This window comes from Podarcis melisellensis, assembly GCF_964234715.1.
Source record: "Podarcis melisellensis genome assembly, chromosome: 11".
Classification (NCBI taxonomy): domain Eukaryota; kingdom Metazoa; phylum Chordata; class Lepidosauria; order Squamata; family Lacertidae; genus Podarcis; species Podarcis melisellensis.
In genome coordinates this window covers 3,219,504-3,237,068 of record NC_138543.1, presented here as the reverse complement: position 1 = coordinate 3,237,068, position 17,565 = coordinate 3,219,504, and the positions used below count along the sequence as shown (strand labels likewise).

Genomic DNA, 17,565 nt, shown 5'->3' with positions numbered 1-17,565 from the left:
CATAAACCACTTATCTCAGGTTCATTTTATTTTACACTAACTAAAAAAAGCTTTTGTTGTCTAGAGATGAGGGCAAGTGATAGGATAAAAGCGTGGCTGAAAGATTCCAAAGGGATGTTGCATCCGAGAATGGGAAATGAGGCAACAGCCAAATAATTCTGCCTTACTTGCTACTGGTGCTTGAATCCTACAGCCCTGGTGGAGTTGTGCAGCTTGACGGGTCAGAAACAAAATCATGAACATTCAATGTATTCACTGTGCCAGATCTGCCTTGCAAGAAAAATGAAAGGCACCAGCGAGGGGAACGTGCCCTTTTTGTTATATTTCAACCCAGTGCTTTCCCCCCCCTAAAAAATGTTTAGGGGTACTCTCATTTTGACTCAAGAAAATCACCATTTTATAGTTTAAATCGGGAAAAATAAATACAGTAAATGGACAAAAGTACAAAGATTCACAAAATGTTTAGGGGTATGCTTACCCCTGCGTCCCCCCAGAAAAAGGCACTGTTTCAACCTATAGCATATCCTGCCCTCCCTCCCATATCTCTACTGGGCCTGTGAAATGCAAGGCCTCTGAGCTAGGATTCTTTACTACCGTAATTGCATCAGATTCATCTAAGGAATATCCAATCTGAACATGTAATAACACAGATTTCCATTTTATTACCATTGCTTTCAACACATACACCTATAATCTAAAAGCTTACATGTAATATTTTAAGAGCAGCAACAAGCACTGTTTCTCCATGGCGCTGTTTAGGCAGAGAGCCTTCTTGGTAGTGGCACCTACCCTGTGGAATGCCCTCCCATTAGATGTCCAACAGATGTCTATGACTTTTAGAAGACATCTGAAGGCAGCCCTGTATTGGGAAGTTTTTAATGTTTGATGCTTTATGGTGTTTCTATATTTTGCTGGAAGCTGCCCAGAGACCTGTGCCCACCAACATCCTTGCAGCTGCATGTTGAGGGGATGGATGTCTGCAGCCGGGAGCTGAGTGTACTCAAGGATCTTCCATGCTACAGACACACAGCCCCAAATTGTGGTGGCTTGTCAGGCGCTCAGTGGGACCTACAAATGTGCCCTCATTATCCTCCATCCTGCCACACATAGGTTCCAGCTCCTGTGGGCTGAGGTGTCATCAGCCCTCTCTATGTTGTTTAACAGGGGGTTCACCCTACTCTGAAATATTGAGAGGAGGCCGAGTGCCGAGTGGAGTGCTGCCTTACGCCACCCCGCTGCTGCTGCCTTCTCCTCCCACCACAACTGTGGGGCTCTTGGGAGAAGTGACTGTGGTGATCACAGTTCAGGTGGATCTGCAAGTGGCCAGTCCTCCTATAGCCAGGGTGCTCTGCTGCAGTGCTCCGTTGCTGCCACTGTTTTTCCCTTCCACTACCACCAACTGCAGCTGCTGTGGCAAATGTACTGGCAGCTCCCACTCCAGCCACAGCCTGGCTGGCAGGAAGCTTTGGTGGGCTGGGCTTGGGTCTTAGCCTCCTCCTGGCTTCATATGCATGTGTGACATCACAGGTATGCGATGCTATTTCAGCCCTTGATATGTCCAAACTGAGGCAGTCAGTTATACGGCTGCTCTTGGCCAGAGGTGTAGCGCAGGAGCCTGGAGCGTCGCATGAGCCCTCCGCCCGGGGTGGGGCAAGCCACCCTTTGGGTGGGGCAAGCCGGGGCAGGGTGGGCTACATCAAGCCTCGCCACTGCCTCCCCCTCAGCTGTAGGGTGGCTGAGGGAGAGATACCTCAAGCTATGCAGACTCTCCTCCACCCACCGACTCTTTACAGAATTGTGGCCCAATACTTATTATTTATTCTTTTGCAAATTGTCCAGTAGCAATATCAAACCATTTTATCACCCTTCATGCTAGTCTTTTCTCCAATAGACACCTCATCAAACATCAAAATGCCTTAGGTTTTGGGAAGAGCCATGGTCTCTGTTACAGAGCAGCAAGATGCCTCTCTGTCGGGAGTGAAAAGCAGAGCACAATGAGTTTCAAAGGATTGATCTGTGGAAGCAGGAAGCAAGCTCTTTACCATCTCGAGACATTCCTAGGGCAAGACACTTCTGCAGTCGGCAGTGTTGGCAACGGTTTCTGTTGGTTCTGTCAATTAAGCAGTTTCTTTGCCTTGGGCAGGAGTATGAGGCATTGTTCTGTTGACTCCTCCTAAAGAATCCCTGGGGGGGGGGGAGAGAGAGAGCTTGATTCAATGACATTGTGTAACGTACTTTCTAAATGCTGCTTTTGCGATGTGCAAGAAAAGTCATAAAGATAATAAAAATCATCGTGAGATTCTCTTTGCATACCAACCTCTAGAGCCAGTGTGGTATCTATTTATTTTATATTAATTTATCAAACCCTCAGTGAGTTAGAGACTTCCCCTGCATGCAAAGAAAGGTTCCAGCGGATTGAGCAGAAGGGTCAGGAAGGTTGTTTCTGCATGTGCCATAGAGGGAACTCCATACCCAATCAAAGTAAAAGTTAGGGAGGAACCCCCGAAATAGTTCCCTCTGTAATATCACCACCACCATCATCAATTTCATAGAATTGTAGAGTTGGAAGGGGTCCTGAGGCTCATCTAGTCCAACCCCCTGCAGTGCATGAAGATGCAGCTGTTCCATTCAGGGATCGAACCTGCAAACTTGGCATTATCAGCACCACAGTACAACCAACATATACCCTGCCTTTTCCCCTGACTAGACTCAAGGCAGCTTGCAGATAAAAACAAGAACACTAAAAACAGAAAATAATAATAATTAAAATTCAATTAAACATCAATAGATTTAAATATATATACATATATAAAATCTGTTTAAAACATATCAATAACTACAATTGAAATGAGAGCTGGTACTTTGCCCCCTCCCCTCCCCACCCCATCAGGGTTGCAGCAGAAGAGATTAGGCTAATTGATCTGATACTTTTAAAACCAGTTCAAAAACAATAGGGTTAAACCTGCTTGAAGTGGGAGAGCTTCTCCTTATCTCCATGAGCTGTCTCCATGCAGCAGGGCTGAGGGGGATCATCTGCCCACAAGGCACACACAAAGGTAGCCATTAATGCTAATCACATCTAAACAGGACTGAGCCTTGGAGCAGCACTGGCTGGTTCAACAGCCTCTGAAGGCCAGGAACTCCTTTTCTGCTCAAAGCCAGATTTGCTCCTGATCGTCTTTATGCTGGGTTTTAAATGATTGTATCAATCAGGCTAATCCAGCGCTATGACCATCACAAATCACAGCAGCATCAGGATGGGAATTGTATCAATTCTGATGGTGCTGGCAGGTGGCAAAATGTAAATTTTAAAGGAAGGGCATGTTTCGTGCATGGTCTGTCCTCCTCAGCGTCTCCAATGAGGATGAGAAATGTTGTTTGGCCAGGATACTTGAGAATGGCTGCCAGGCAATATCACTGGTCAATATAAGACACCTTTATTCAAAGCGTTTTGGGGGTTTGGCTAGAAAATAATGTTATCGTTCTCAATGAGAGTGAATCCATATATTTATCATAATAGTTGGACAGACTTGAAACTCTTGCTTAGCAATGCAATCCTAGGCAAAAGGAAGTCTCAGGCAAGTGCAGACAGCAGCCTCCCTCAACCTGGTGATCTCTGGATGTTTTGGGCTACGACTGCCATGAAGCCCAGCGAGCCTGGGCAATAGTCCATAGGTGGGAGCTGCAGTCCAGAATTCCTGGAGGGTGTCTAAGACGGCAGCCTAAGTCTCTGTTCTAAGCTTGATCTGGATGGTACTGAAATCCTTTTTGATGTACCTAAACATATTTTCTTTCTCCATATGATCCCTAGGGAGGTGAGGAGGCCCCGCCTGCCCTGTATCCGTCACAGGCTGCACAGCTTCTATTCTGCAGGGTGTCTGACAGAAAACACATTATTTGTCTCACTATTTGCTATGGTGATATTTACATAATTAATTGCACAATTAATCAGTTTATTATTATATGACTCCACACCATTCGTTTCAGTGAATGAAAATGGGATATTCCACAATGCAAATTGGAAAAAATGTCCTCAGGTATATATCGTTATGTAGCATTTGCAGACACAAACAGTTGCAGAAAATACCAATCATATATGCTGGATTGATTTCCATTCTGGACATTGGATGAATAACCAAACATTGACAGTTTCCGATGTCTTTTCTGTTTTCATCAGAATTTTTTGACATCACTAATGATCATTAATAAAGCCTTACATATTTTAAAAATGTATTTCACATACCTCTTTGGGCTAATTGTGAGGAAGTGCATATAGCTAGCTGTACAGGGACTCTTAATGTGGAACCTGCTGCTTCCTCCACTTATTCATATAAAGGCCTGGTTCACACGACGTGGTAAACCAGACTTTGATTGTGTGGACTCCCAGAGAAGAGCTCACAAAATCTTCCCCGGTTCCTTTTGCTCCAATACTGTGCTGAGCTAAGCCACTGAGCTGACAGACCCTCTGTGTCCCTATTTTCCAGGGATGTCTCTGATTTGGAGAAGTTGTCCCAGTTTCTTATTTGATCCCAGAATGTCCTACTTTCCCTTAGGATATCCCTATTTTCATTGGAGAAATGTTGGAGGGTATGAGCTGAGCATGTCTCCAGATTTGGTTTTGTGATTAAGCTCTCTCCTCATGAATAACAACCTGCAGCCTGAAAGTTCCCTGGCAGAATTTATTTCATGTTAACTAGGAGAAAGTGGAAGATCCAGGTAAATTTAAAACATTTTTAATTAGGAAACTTCTATACTGAACTATCAGTGTTTAGTTCAAATAGTTGCTAGTACAGATAATTCCAAAATTCAAACACAGCAGCATTTAGAGTATAATTTCATTGCTAAGTCAAGAAGGCAACGTCAAGAAGGTGATATTTTGTACAAAATATTGGTCCTTATTGAAAGCTTATATGACAGCTTATAATTATAGAAATGATGAAAACTAGCACAGAATACAGATCTCTCTCTCTCTCTCTCTCTCTCTCTCTCTCTCACACACACACACACACACACACACGTCTCATACCTTGCAGCCTTCACATGTGATGACTCCATAGTGTATTCCAGAAGACTTGTCACCACAAATTTTGCATGGTATCACTTCAATTTGTGCTAGAAAAGAAACAAAGAATTAGTGCATGCTTGACAATACAATTTTCTCTCTTTCTTCCTTAATTTTGCATCATGGAAGAGACAGATGGACAAGCCCTTTTCCTGCCTAGCCATAACAAGTGACTGTGAAATTGTATCCTACACTGATGTAAGTTCTCAAACCTTTCATATAGTTTGGTTTTAATGAGCTCACATTATCAAGCTACTCCCATTCCCCTTGAGAGGGTGCTCCACAGATTTCATCCTGAATTTACTTATCATGACATTAAGTCAGACTTCTCCTTTTGTTAATTATACCTCATGAAAATCCATTCTTCTCCTCTACAAATTAGTCTTTCGCTTCTCATCAGCCTTCTAATAATTTTGCAGGCAGTGATCTTGACCTCTCCCACACCCTTGGATAATGTACTGCGTAATAACAAGTCCTCAATTGCTCTTGACACGGTGCAGTTCATATCATATGATCACAAATACAAACCGTAGTTATCTAAAATTTTCATGAAACTCCATATGACTGATAGAGGCAACAAGGCATTCATTGTTTCCATAAGCATATTCAGATTGGTGCATCCAAACAGCAAGACTCTATGCATTTCGAAAGCCAAGGAGATCCCATTTCTCCTATCCTTTATCTCTCAATACGTACCAGATCACATATTGGTTTTCAATGTGGTAAACGCCTCATTTTACTACATAATCACATAGTGAATGTTATATATCTGGCCATAAAGTAATTCATGTGAACCACACAGCTATGGTGAACTTATTCCTTTATTTCAGCCAATTATTAGTATTTATGGTGAACATGGTTTTTACTAAGAGAGTAAAACAGGAAGTAACTCTATAAAGTAAGGGACAATTTAAACCATAGGTGGAGAAACTGAACTACAGCCCCACCCCCAAAACCATTGGCCATACTAGCTGAGGGTGATGGGAGTTGGTCCTACAACTTCCAGCGGGCCACATATTTGAAGGAAAGTTGTGAAGTATGGAACTGTCGCCAGATTTTTGGGTGGGGAAAAATATGCAGTGAGGTGAAAAGGCTCACCACATACAGATTTCACCATGCCAATAAGTTATATACATGTCAGCTCTAAGGACTGCCAGTTGAATACATTCAGAGATACGGACCAAGAATCCTTCTGTATGTAAGAAAGGAATCTCAAGATGCCCTGCTTTACAGTCAAGCAAACTGGCTGTTCTACAAAAAGTGCACACAAAAAAGCTAATTATGTTTTACAAAATACATCACAATTTAAGCATGATGTATGATGAGAGTTTATGTCTAAGTAAAATTATTTAGCAGTGATTACTTTGGGGCTATTCAATATGCCACAGGCACAAATGATTTATATGAAGATGTTGCATAGAAATGAGCAATTTCACTACAAACAAATGAACTACAAGCTGGTTTCCAGAAGACAGCTATTCACAGATTCCTTGGGAAGCAAGCTGCTTTTTCACTTGTTGACGCAACACATGTTCCAGGCATCAGAAATACTCTTGAGATGCAGCATTTGTAGAGTATTGTGCAAATGGGTAGAACAAGCTCTAGCACATTGCATCTAGGAGCAGAAAGTCTGTTTCCTCCACAGAAGCAAGAGAGGGAAGTGTGTGGATACAGAATGGAGCTCTGGTAATCTCTGTGGTCCAGCAGCTTCTTGGAACATGCTTTTCAAACTGCACCGTGCATGGATTGAGACGCCAAAAATGCCTGATAACATGATATATGATATGTTTCAAGAACTGCTACTTTGGGGAGATGAGCTGAGAATTTCTGAAAAACATGTAATTTTTGTAATACGCTTACAATATTTTTTTTTAAAAGCACACAAAGCCAGAACATTTGTTCATATGCCTGCTGAGAATATCATGTTGAGATGCAAAGAACGGTACAACTAGGTTAAGGCGTGCAAGGGAGTGTTAGGCTTGTGTTTCTTACATAGCAGCCTCACTTGTGATATCACAAGCAGCTTTGGCAATGGCAGAACTTTCAAAAGCAGATTGTGATCTGGCTTTTGGGAAATAGGAAGGTGAAGGCTGATGACCAGAGGACAGAGAATCAAACGTACAGCGGGAGGGCCCATAAGCTAAAGTGGTACCTCAGGTTAAGAACAGTTTCAGGTTAAGAATGGACCTCAGGAACAAATTAAGTTCTTAAGCCGAGGTACCACTGTATTTTTAAAAGCTCCTCAGGACTGGTTTGCATACTGGACAGAACTGCTAAATTCCTTCCATGTGCTTGTTAGGATTGCAGGACTCACTGCACTATGTTTGCTGTGGGCATTCATGCCTCCAGCTCAAATGCTATCTCCACATGACTGTGGGACTGAGGCTGCATTCACTTGGCAGTTTATTCCATTTCTTTCCTTAGAGTTTCCTTAATTTCTGCATGATATTTAAGCTTTCACGTGACGCAAAAGCCACTATCAGAAAATGAATTACATATAATGTATGTTTGCACTCATCTTCATGTTTTTTGATTCCAATAAAATATCGGTTTACAGCTCCCTTAACCTTGAAAATTGTGGGAGTAAGTGACAAAATTTTGGGCAATAGATTGGAATCCAGTTCTTTCCTGCTGTTTTCATTGGGGAATCCTGGGGGGACAGAAGCATGTGCAGAAAGCATGGGAGAGTAGTGACATTGCCCAATATGTTAGTTGCTTCACACCATGCCCCTGGTGTGAATGAAATTTAGCAGGACACGGTCATATTGGTCAAAAAGGCAGAGTTCCATAACACAAAAGGTACTGCAGTGTGGAAGGAACAATAGAAAATGTGACAGGTGCACTAGCATTATAATCAGGAAAAATAACGAAGTTTTCCTAATGTCTAAATACACCCCGAGTGAACTCAAAGACAGCAAACAGAAGAGAAGGAAATTGATGGTAACGCCACCTGTGACCCTTTTGAAGGAAGGGTATATCAGGTGAAAGTGTAAGAGAAGCAGCCTTTCTAGATGTCGACATCTTACGGTGCTTGTCAAGTATTATGGTGCACAGCCAAGTGCTCTAGCAGAATGCACATCGCTGCAGGAAAGCTGCCAATGGAGTTTATATGCTTCCAGCTGCCATTGCCCCCATTCTCTCAGTTCTAAGGTTGAGCCACTTGGGTCTTGTGAAGAGCTGTAACAACAGCTGGAGTTCCTTCTCTTGCTTGAACAGTCAGGCCTCCCTACCCACCGCCATCTAGTGGCTATGTGCCAAACACCACACCAACCGTGTGAACTGAGGGACAAGGTTTGGCTGATGCTCCCTCCTACACAGCTCTGACAGCAGTTAACTGGAAATGCTGGAACAGTTGCATTTCTCATCCTTCCAGTTAAAGCCACTTGGACGTACCTAATGCTGTGCAGGACAAATGGCTCCGGATTCTTTCCATAACTAATAAAAAAGAGGGGGAAACATACTTGATGACTGTGATAGCTCACGGAACAGGCATCCTCACTAGCCTAGAGAAAAGAGATTTAAAGATGTTGGGAAATGCAGACTTGATGGCGTTCTCATAGGCACTCCTCTTTTGTCTAACAGACAGCAGGACAGTTTAAGGACTTGTAACAGAAAACTCAAATCAATTAATTGTACAGGCCTGAAGTAAAAGAAGCTTGTGTATTCTCAGAAACATCTTGAATTACTGTAATTAACACCCAGTGTACCAGGTTTCCTTTGCAGATTTAATGATTGTCAGCAGCTCCTACACCTTGTTCACATTGCAGCTTTGTTCGACAATCTAGAACTAGGTTTCCCACTCTTTTTTCAAAGCTTGCCACACTTCCTCATGCAGGCAGTCAAATAACTGACAAAATAATACAGCCTGTGAATCTTTCTTTCCAGGGTGGGCAAAAAATGAGTTTCCCTTACCAGATTTGCCACATTTAAAATTTCAATCATGTTTTGCAGGTCTATGCCATTCTAATGCCGCATTGAAATTTGAAAATTTGCCATAAATATTGGTGTGGTCTGCCTTCTTAACTTCTGCTTGTGATCTTGATTCTGTGGACTTGTCTGTGTGAAAGATATATTTCCACCTCTGTCATCTGTTGTGACAATGTTGTTAGAAAAATACTTGCAAATATAACATATATAAATATATCTGACTGCTCTTTTATTCAATAATTACCAGTAAGTTCTGAGGACATATCCCTACGGATCATTAATAAAATGCTCAAGCCCTGCACAGATGACATGAGCAGAGACAAGCAATGTGTGGGTGATGCTGGCAGTGCTGGCCCGCTGGCCTCACCCATGACCTCCTTCATGTATTCATCCACATTTCTGCACACAGCCTACAAACCTCACATGGTATCTCTTTACACAAGCCTTCCCCACCCCTGGTGCCCCTCAGATGTTTTGGACTCCCCCTCCCATGAGCCCCGGCCAGGCCAGGATGGGAACTGTACTCCAAAACACCTGGAGGACACCATGTTGGAGAAGACTGCCCTAAAGAGTCAGGGCGAGGGGAGATACTGTATAGAGAGGGGCTACATACCTACAGCTTGTTTGTGTGCTAAGACTCTCCCCACATGAGGGGGGATCTAAAGTTGTAAGCTCAGAATCTGGAAAAGCTTACTGTTGCTCTTTTTATAGCTCTTTCATTCATGCAACCTCTATTCAAGTCCCTTTGTAACTTGCCACTCCTTGAGCTAAGATGTTCACAAAAATGAAAAAAGAGCACCTGTTAGGAACAAGTGGTCAACAGCCTGTCTTGGTAAGGACTGGCTGGAACCTATTTTGGTCAGGACCAATTATTTCCCTTTTATCAGTTACCACTGCCAGAATCCACAAAACCAGGTAATTAGTGTTTGGTACCTATGGAGGCATAAGGTGCCAAGTGTTAGAGGTCAAGGTCCCTTTGCACACACATCCCAATAATATATTTAAGGGGGCTGCCCCCCCCCCAGTTGATGGGCATTGCCATTCAAATGGGTTGTGTGTGTGCCGTGTCGTGTGACTGATTATGTGGGGTGGGGCTTACCTGCGCTCCCCCAATATTTTATTCAAGTTGGCACCCCTGTATGGAGGCTTTGAACGTGTTGGACATCCAGCCACTGCTGGTGCCTCTTGCAGCTAGGCATGGTGAAGATTGTTTCTATAAAAAGTGATACATGAAATTGAAAAGAGATCTGGGCAACAAGGTGATTTTTTAACAAACCCAAAGCCACTTGGTATGTTCAGCATAATTCTAGCCAATTATTGCAAGCATTTTCAGGATGTCACAGCAGCTCAGCCAACAATGGGTGTAAGAGAAGAAAGCCTCACTGGAACACTTCAGATGACAGCCAGCTTTTTAAAAAAATGTACCATTATGCATAGTCTCACACAGGAAGCAGCCGCAGTGGGCAGGAATGGAAATGGGACTAGACCTTGCTAGTTCCATGAAATAAATCAGTATTTGCTATTGTTCGTTGCAGTAACAAATGTCCTGACAAACATGGGTCAGGAATGAAAACCTGTGCCTTCTTACACCCCTAACCATTGCTCAGTGGTGTTTTTTTGATGCCAAACCCCTATCATAAATCAGCTTGGGAAATCCCTTTTAAAAGCAGTTTGCCATGTGGCCTTGGAAGGTTGCTGTCCAGGGAAAAAACTGAATCCCTGCTGGGCTCATGACCTAGCGTCACAGCTTTTCTTTTTTAAAATTTTGGCCATTAGTTTTTACTTTATATATTAAGTAATAAATGGCTGCATCCCTAAAACTGCATTTACTTTTGAGTTTCTGGGCTAAACATGTTTCCTGAATGAAATGATGTTCTGAACCTTTAACAAAAGAGAATAGGAGTAAGAAATGCGAGTTTAGAATGGCTACGGTGACAGAAGACATTGCTGCAAAATAAACATAAGATTATTTGTTCTTCAAACCCACTAGGCCTCAGAGATTCAAGATACCATTTCCCTGATACAGCACACTTTCCCTAAAGAGATTACGACTGTAATCCCAAATATTATGCTAGTGCAGGCCATCTCATATTTGAGCTCATCAGATTCAATGTTCTGCACATAATCTCCAGCAGCTTTAGCTGGTGTTATATAAAGCTGCCCAGGGAATGGCTGTCTCTAAGTAGTAATGATGACCACACAGTAAAGTAGTAAGGGCCACACTTTTCAGGACATAAGGAGGAGGGGGTTGTGTAGACATTACATTTTACTCCTTGTCCCCCCTCACCCCAAAAAGTGTTCCATATATTTCTAGGTACCTGTGATCTTAATGAAAAGTATGCAGTATGACATTTCTATTTACAAACCAATTATTTGCTGTCTTCTATATACAAATTTTCTTCCCAAATTTGTTTAATACAATAATCTCTTGGTGTACTAAAATTTCCTAGTGACCCATTTCCCTCCAAGTTTCAAAATAGAGATAACGCCCACAGCTCCCATCAACACACACACACACACACACACACACACACACACCTGGAGACTTTGCTATGTGTTTGCTATATGTTGTAGTCATTTATTCTGCAACAGCTTGCTTCTCCATCTACATAAAAGCCAACACACTGTTTGTTCTTTTAGTTAAATCTATATTGGAAAATTGTCTGACAATATGTTTCTACCATTCAAAATACACCAAAGTAGCTGGAGTGATAAAGCCCTGCTTTTGTGCTTGTAAACAAGTTTATATTAATGTGCTTTACAGACAAGATACATCTATCCCCAACCCACAGGGCCAACCCAATACCTTTCCCCCAAGAATCAACCCTTCACAAAGCCATCGAGGTGGCAAGGCAATCAGGATTGATTACCAGACAGCTCAGGGAGCAAATAGAACTTGGGAATGACATGACAGAGATAACACTGGAAGGAGCACATATCTTGTAAAGGGCAAACTCTTTGCTCAAATATCTGCAAACGCTGCACAAAAGAAAGCCCAGGAAACAATCTATTTTAAAAGTAGCATGATGGGGAAAAACTCATCCTTTGCAAGTGGAATATGTTCACAATGTGCAGGAAATGTTCAAAAAAGGGTGTTTTATTATTATTATACTGCCCTATACCTGGAGGTCTCAGGGCGGTTCACAATTTTTTTTTTTTGCTATCATGTATCATGTCCAAACGGTACAGTGTGTGACCACAACAATTAATGCCAATTTCTTCTTAGATGTCATTATTTTGTTATTTACTCTCCACGAAGAACAAACCTAACTATTTGTGGGACTGTCATTAATTTCAAGATGAATTGAGGAGGTGTTGTCACAGTTATTTCACAGCATTCCAGATATTAACAAGGCACAAACCATTTTACACAGCCCAGGGGCTGCCCTACACTGCTTTTTGATGCTATAACACAGAAACAATCTATAAAGAGGAGCAGTTAGTGTTCATCATGTTTGCAATATAATCTCAGCCGAAGAGTAGCTCTCAGAATGGGACTTTTGAAAAATAGGAGATGTTAAATTTGGAGACAGTGACCTAAAGGTGTACAATGTTTTAAGACTTAGTACCAAACTATGCAGAATACTACTAGAAATACTCCATTCTGTTACTCCACCATGTGGAAATGGAACTATAAAAGATGAAGGAGTTTGACATAATTAAGGAACTCGCCTAACCTACCTCGTGGTTTGCACCAGTTGTCCCAGTCATCAGCATCTGATTTTTATAGGTTATCAAAGCAGCAGTCAGAGAAAAATATGCACTTTCCATACTGAAGGACTTTCTCCCAAAAGCAACAGGAGCTGAAGAACTTTCCAAAATCGATGCCTCAAGTAGTTTGTAGTGAACACCTTTGGCAAAGCAAAGCACTAAACTGACTATCTTTCTCACACTTTTTGGGACCTCTTGTTATCATTGCTTGCTATTTGGAATCACAATGTTCTTGAGATTTTTCACAGAAAAATGGCAGAACTCCTTGGAGGCATAAAAGGAGCAACTGTTTTCATGGCACATCAATGAAATACCAATGACAAAACACTATCTGTCATCTTGAATATGCTCTATGAATCTGGACACAAGTGAAACAAGGAGAAATTAATTTCTTACCATGGTGAAATAGAGTGATCACACAACATGCAATAAAACCACTCTCAGAAAAGCTCCAAGTCATAAGGAACCCGAAAACATCAATTAACCTAACATTACAGAAATGAGGTGCTCTCTCTCAGAATGGTGATCTATATAGGTTGATATTTGCAAGACAGCTCAATAGAGGCAATAAGCCTGTTACTGAAACCCAACATGCCCTGGGTTTGAGGATTAGAACATGAGGCTACCTTCATGATAAATGGACTTGATCTCCAATAAAGTTCTGTGATGTCAACAAGCCCACAATGGTTAGTGCTGATGCAAGCAGCTATGAACTAGTCTGAGTGTTACTACAGCTTTTACAGATACCGATGTGGTCCAACTTATTTCCTCACAGACCATAAATGTTCAGTGACCTTAAGCAGAATAAAAGATTTGAGTAGGGTACCATTACAATGTGAACATCTAATAATGAGATTCACCCCGGTAGTCAAGTATGTTCTATGAAAAAAATTGGTCATGGCAGATACCTTGTCCTAAGCCCCACAATGCAATTGATGGTTACTAGTTAGAGTAGGATGTCAAGGCTTCTATTTATCCTGTGTGATGTTACTCTTTTTATTTTTTATTCTTTATTGAAAAATAATTACGAGTGCACAGAGTAAGATAAGACACTAATAATAATAATAATACCCATGTAGAAAACAAAACAGAACAACAAAAAAGCAAATTATATACATTACAAAAAAGAGAAAAAATATTTTGGTAGTTAACCAGCCCTTAACCTAATATGGCATTGTTTCTCTACCAGCATTTGAAAATCAGCATAATAAGATGAAAAAAGCTACAGTGGTACCTCGGCTTAAGAACTTAATTCGTTCTGGAGGTCCATTCTTAACCTGAAACTGTTCTTAACCTGATGCACCACTTTAGCTAATGGGGCCTCCTGCTGCTGCCACATCGCCAGAGAACGATTTCTGTTCTTATCCTGAAGCAAAGTTCTTAACCCGAGGTACTATTTCTGGGTTAGTGAAGTCTGTAACCTGAAGCGTCTGTAACCCGAGGTACACTGTATTCAATCAGATCCAGAAGTTCAAGAAGTCTTATACTGTATCAGATTAGGATGGCTTAAACATTTTAGCAATGCTTCAGGGATGGCTAGAAAGTATTTTGATGACAATGAATCAGAAGGCCTAATAACAAAAGGAAACTGTATTGTTGTACCACAACCCATAACAACCAAAGAGTATCAATAGTGGACATCTAAATTTGTTCACTTTGGCATATCAGGTGGATTTGTCACTGACAATGCAATTAAATTTACAGCAGAGGAATTATGCTCATTCTGGATATTACCACTAGCTCAAACAAGCAGGGAGTCAGGGTACGAGTACAAACTGTGAAGAAAATCTTGAAACTCCTGTATTTCACCTTTTAAATTCTGGATCTACACTACTGATAGTTTCCAGATTGCGGATAGGAAGACTGACAGTACATTGGTACCTCGGATTACATATGCTTCAGGTTACATACGCTTCATGTTACAGACTCCGCTAACCCAGAAATAGTACCTTGGGTTAAGAACTTTGCTTCAGGATGAGAACAGAAATCGCGCAGTGGTGCAGCGGCAGCAGGAGGCCCCATTAGCTAAAGTGGTGCTTCAGGTTAAGAACAGTTTCAGGTTAAGAACGGACCTCCAGAACAAATTAAGTACTTAACCCGAGGTACCACTGTATTCTTACTACATAGAACACCACCCAGGGTTCATCCAAATTTCATTTTGCATCATGTTTTTATGCAGAGTTCTAGGCTTTAAAGCCTGTTGGTGTTGTTTGTCCTGACACTTTCCCAGGAAAACAACAATGCTTGGCTATGGAGATTTAAAGCATGGACTGGTGCCTGGGAAGTACAGCACATAAGGAAGTCTGGATGAGTCCTCACTCTGGTTGAGTTATTTGGAAGCCTTAACGATTACCTAGCATTTCAACAGTACTGATTCAGTAGTTGTTTCTTTAAACCAGGGGTGGGGAACTGCAGGCTCAGGTGGGGAACCAGTCCTTCTTCTCCAACCCTGAGGACCCTTCTTTGGCCCCCATCCCAGACCACATACTTTATCCTGCTCTGCTCGCTCCTTGAGTGCTTTTGTCTTGCTAGAATGTGTCATTTGGACTGTGTGGATGCCTTTTGCTTGCCTGAATGAAGGATTGGAAGGGGTGTGTGTGTGTAGAGAAAGAAAGATAACTCTGTTTTTGTGAGGTTGAAATATACCTTGCTGTACAAAGGGTAGAGTCACATCCCTCCGGCCCTAGTCACTACTGGCATGTGCTCCAAAGTAAATTGACCAAGAGGGAATGTGACTCTCAGGTTGTAAAAGGTCCTGCACCCTTGCGGTAAACAAAAGCAGGGAGATATGTTGAAATCTTCATCATAAAGTTTTAACTGGTTGAGCCAGGACTTTCCTGCTACTGTTCCATTCTTGTTAGAAATAAGCAATGAAGTTCTTGTCCAACTTCCCTACTGGTGTGTCCTCTAAGTCAGGGATGGGGGATCTATGGACCTTCAGATGTTGTTGACTACAACTCCCATAATCCTTGAACACTCTTTTCACTGCGTGTATGCTTCAGGAATCTGCACTTGGCCCCAACTTTCTGCCTATGCAGGGCACACCATGGCAGCAATGAGGGTGTACAAAGAGTCAGTTATTGCTGCCCAGGGCCACAGGAAGACTTAATGTGCAGGAACAAATGCGGGTGTCCAGTTCATCCCCTACACCACACAGATAATGTCACTTGCTGGACATTTCAGACAAATTTTCAGTCAGAATGGAGGAGAAAGTGATACAAATTGGAAGTCTGCATAGTTGAGCGGTGATATAGAATACCCGCTTCACAAGTGATGTTACCTGGATGGTTGAGGGGATAGATGGCAGGGATTTTTCATTATAAAAAATGGGGGCACAGAACATTGGCTAACTATTTCCTACACAAAGTGGTAAAATCCTTCAGTGTGTGAAACAGCCGAAGATCAAAACATCAACAAATGCCATGAAACAGCATGTTTAAAAATGAGTGCAAGTTTTGAACTAAAATGGGCAATGACTTGCCACCATTTAAGCAGGCCAAGAGCACTACAGATCTGGAATCTTACAATTGCAGAATTTCATACTGGCTTTTAACAACTTTAGGCCCTAACTAAAATCACCATCTATAATCCTTTGACAGTAGGAGGGATGGAAGAATGAGCATTCCTGAGTATGGCTTAAGATCTGAGCCTAATTCTAAATTTAACTTCCCCCCACTACCTTTTAAATGCAGTCGTTAATATATAAAACCAAATCCTTCTGCACTGAAGGATTGAATGTAACACTATTTTACAAAAGTGCAATAGAATGATATGGTTAAATATTGGCAAATACTTCTCACGTGAGCCCTTGGATTATTTTAACATCACTATTCTCCTTGGCTATCCTGGGTTGGAACAGTCTCCCCCTTCCTGTCCTCAGCTTAATTATTCCAACCAAAGAACAGGAGTCCTGGCAATAGCAAAACTTTAAGCCTGGCTGTCAGAGGGACACTTAATATTCAGAAATCAAGTTTGACTCTTGTCCTTCTGAGCTAACTGGATTCTCTTGGACTTCACTATCTGCCACCTTTGCAGAGTCAGACAGGTGTGGTAAAGCTGGCTTGGGAGCCTGAGCGTCTTTACATACACACTGGAGAACTGTGCAGGTGATGTGATCACGCAGCATTAATTAACATAGAAGAATTAGTATTCTGCCCATTGACCAGAGACTACACACATTCAGCATAACATCTTCACAGACCTCACATGCCTATGAGCTGTCCATGCATAAACTCCCAGAGCTGGGTCCATGTTCATGTTTACAGGGTCTGGATCACACATATGATCCGTGTGCAGTTCTGCTGCTTTGCTCTAATGAAGTTGCTTGTGTGTGGTTTTAGGAGAAGCCAGAGATCTCTTGTTCTAGTCAAATTTCTAAGGTTCACTTTAGACCCCATAGATCATGGCTGGGGAGCTTGTGACCCTACAGATGTTGCTGGACTCTGAATCTCATCAGCCCCAGTCAGCATAGCCATGGTCAGCCATGATGGAAGTTGTAGTCCAGCAAGCTCTAAGAGCTCACATGTTCCCCATTCCTGCATCAAAAATGCCTTAAAATCTGAAGAAAAATTTTGTCTGGTCAATTTGATTTGTCATCTTTCTTGATAATATTTAATCCACAGTAAAATCCCAATATTTCCTTTACTTTATTTATCTATTCACAGCTTTCACCAAAAATAAACTTTTAGAATAAATATAATACAAAATGTTCTGTAAAAGATGATTGGAAGAACCAGTCATACTCCCCAGTTCATGGTTGAGATAGTAGAATTACCTTAATAAATAGGAGTGTCACATTCCCTCATGTGACAATCCTACAGTATGAAAAAATTCAAAATAAAATAAAAATAATAAGACTCACCAGC

The 17,565-nt window shown here is 41.7% G+C and overlaps 1 protein-coding gene across 1 annotated transcript in view; it reads right to left on the bottom strand.

Annotated features, from left to right (window-relative positions):
* The window catches only part of RORB (RAR related orphan receptor B), a 149,597-nt gene that overhangs the window by 42,164 nt on the left and 89,868 nt on the right, over positions 1–17,565 (bottom strand). Inside the window, exons 2-3 of the mRNA XM_081930676.1 lie at positions 5,027–5,112; positions 2,043–2,184 (exon numbers count right to left, since the gene is read on the bottom strand). Of these exons, the coding sequence (XP_081786802.1) occupies positions 2,043–2,184; positions 5,027–5,112 (228 nt within the window). The remainder of the gene's footprint in view (positions 1–2,042; positions 2,185–5,026; positions 5,113–17,565) is intronic.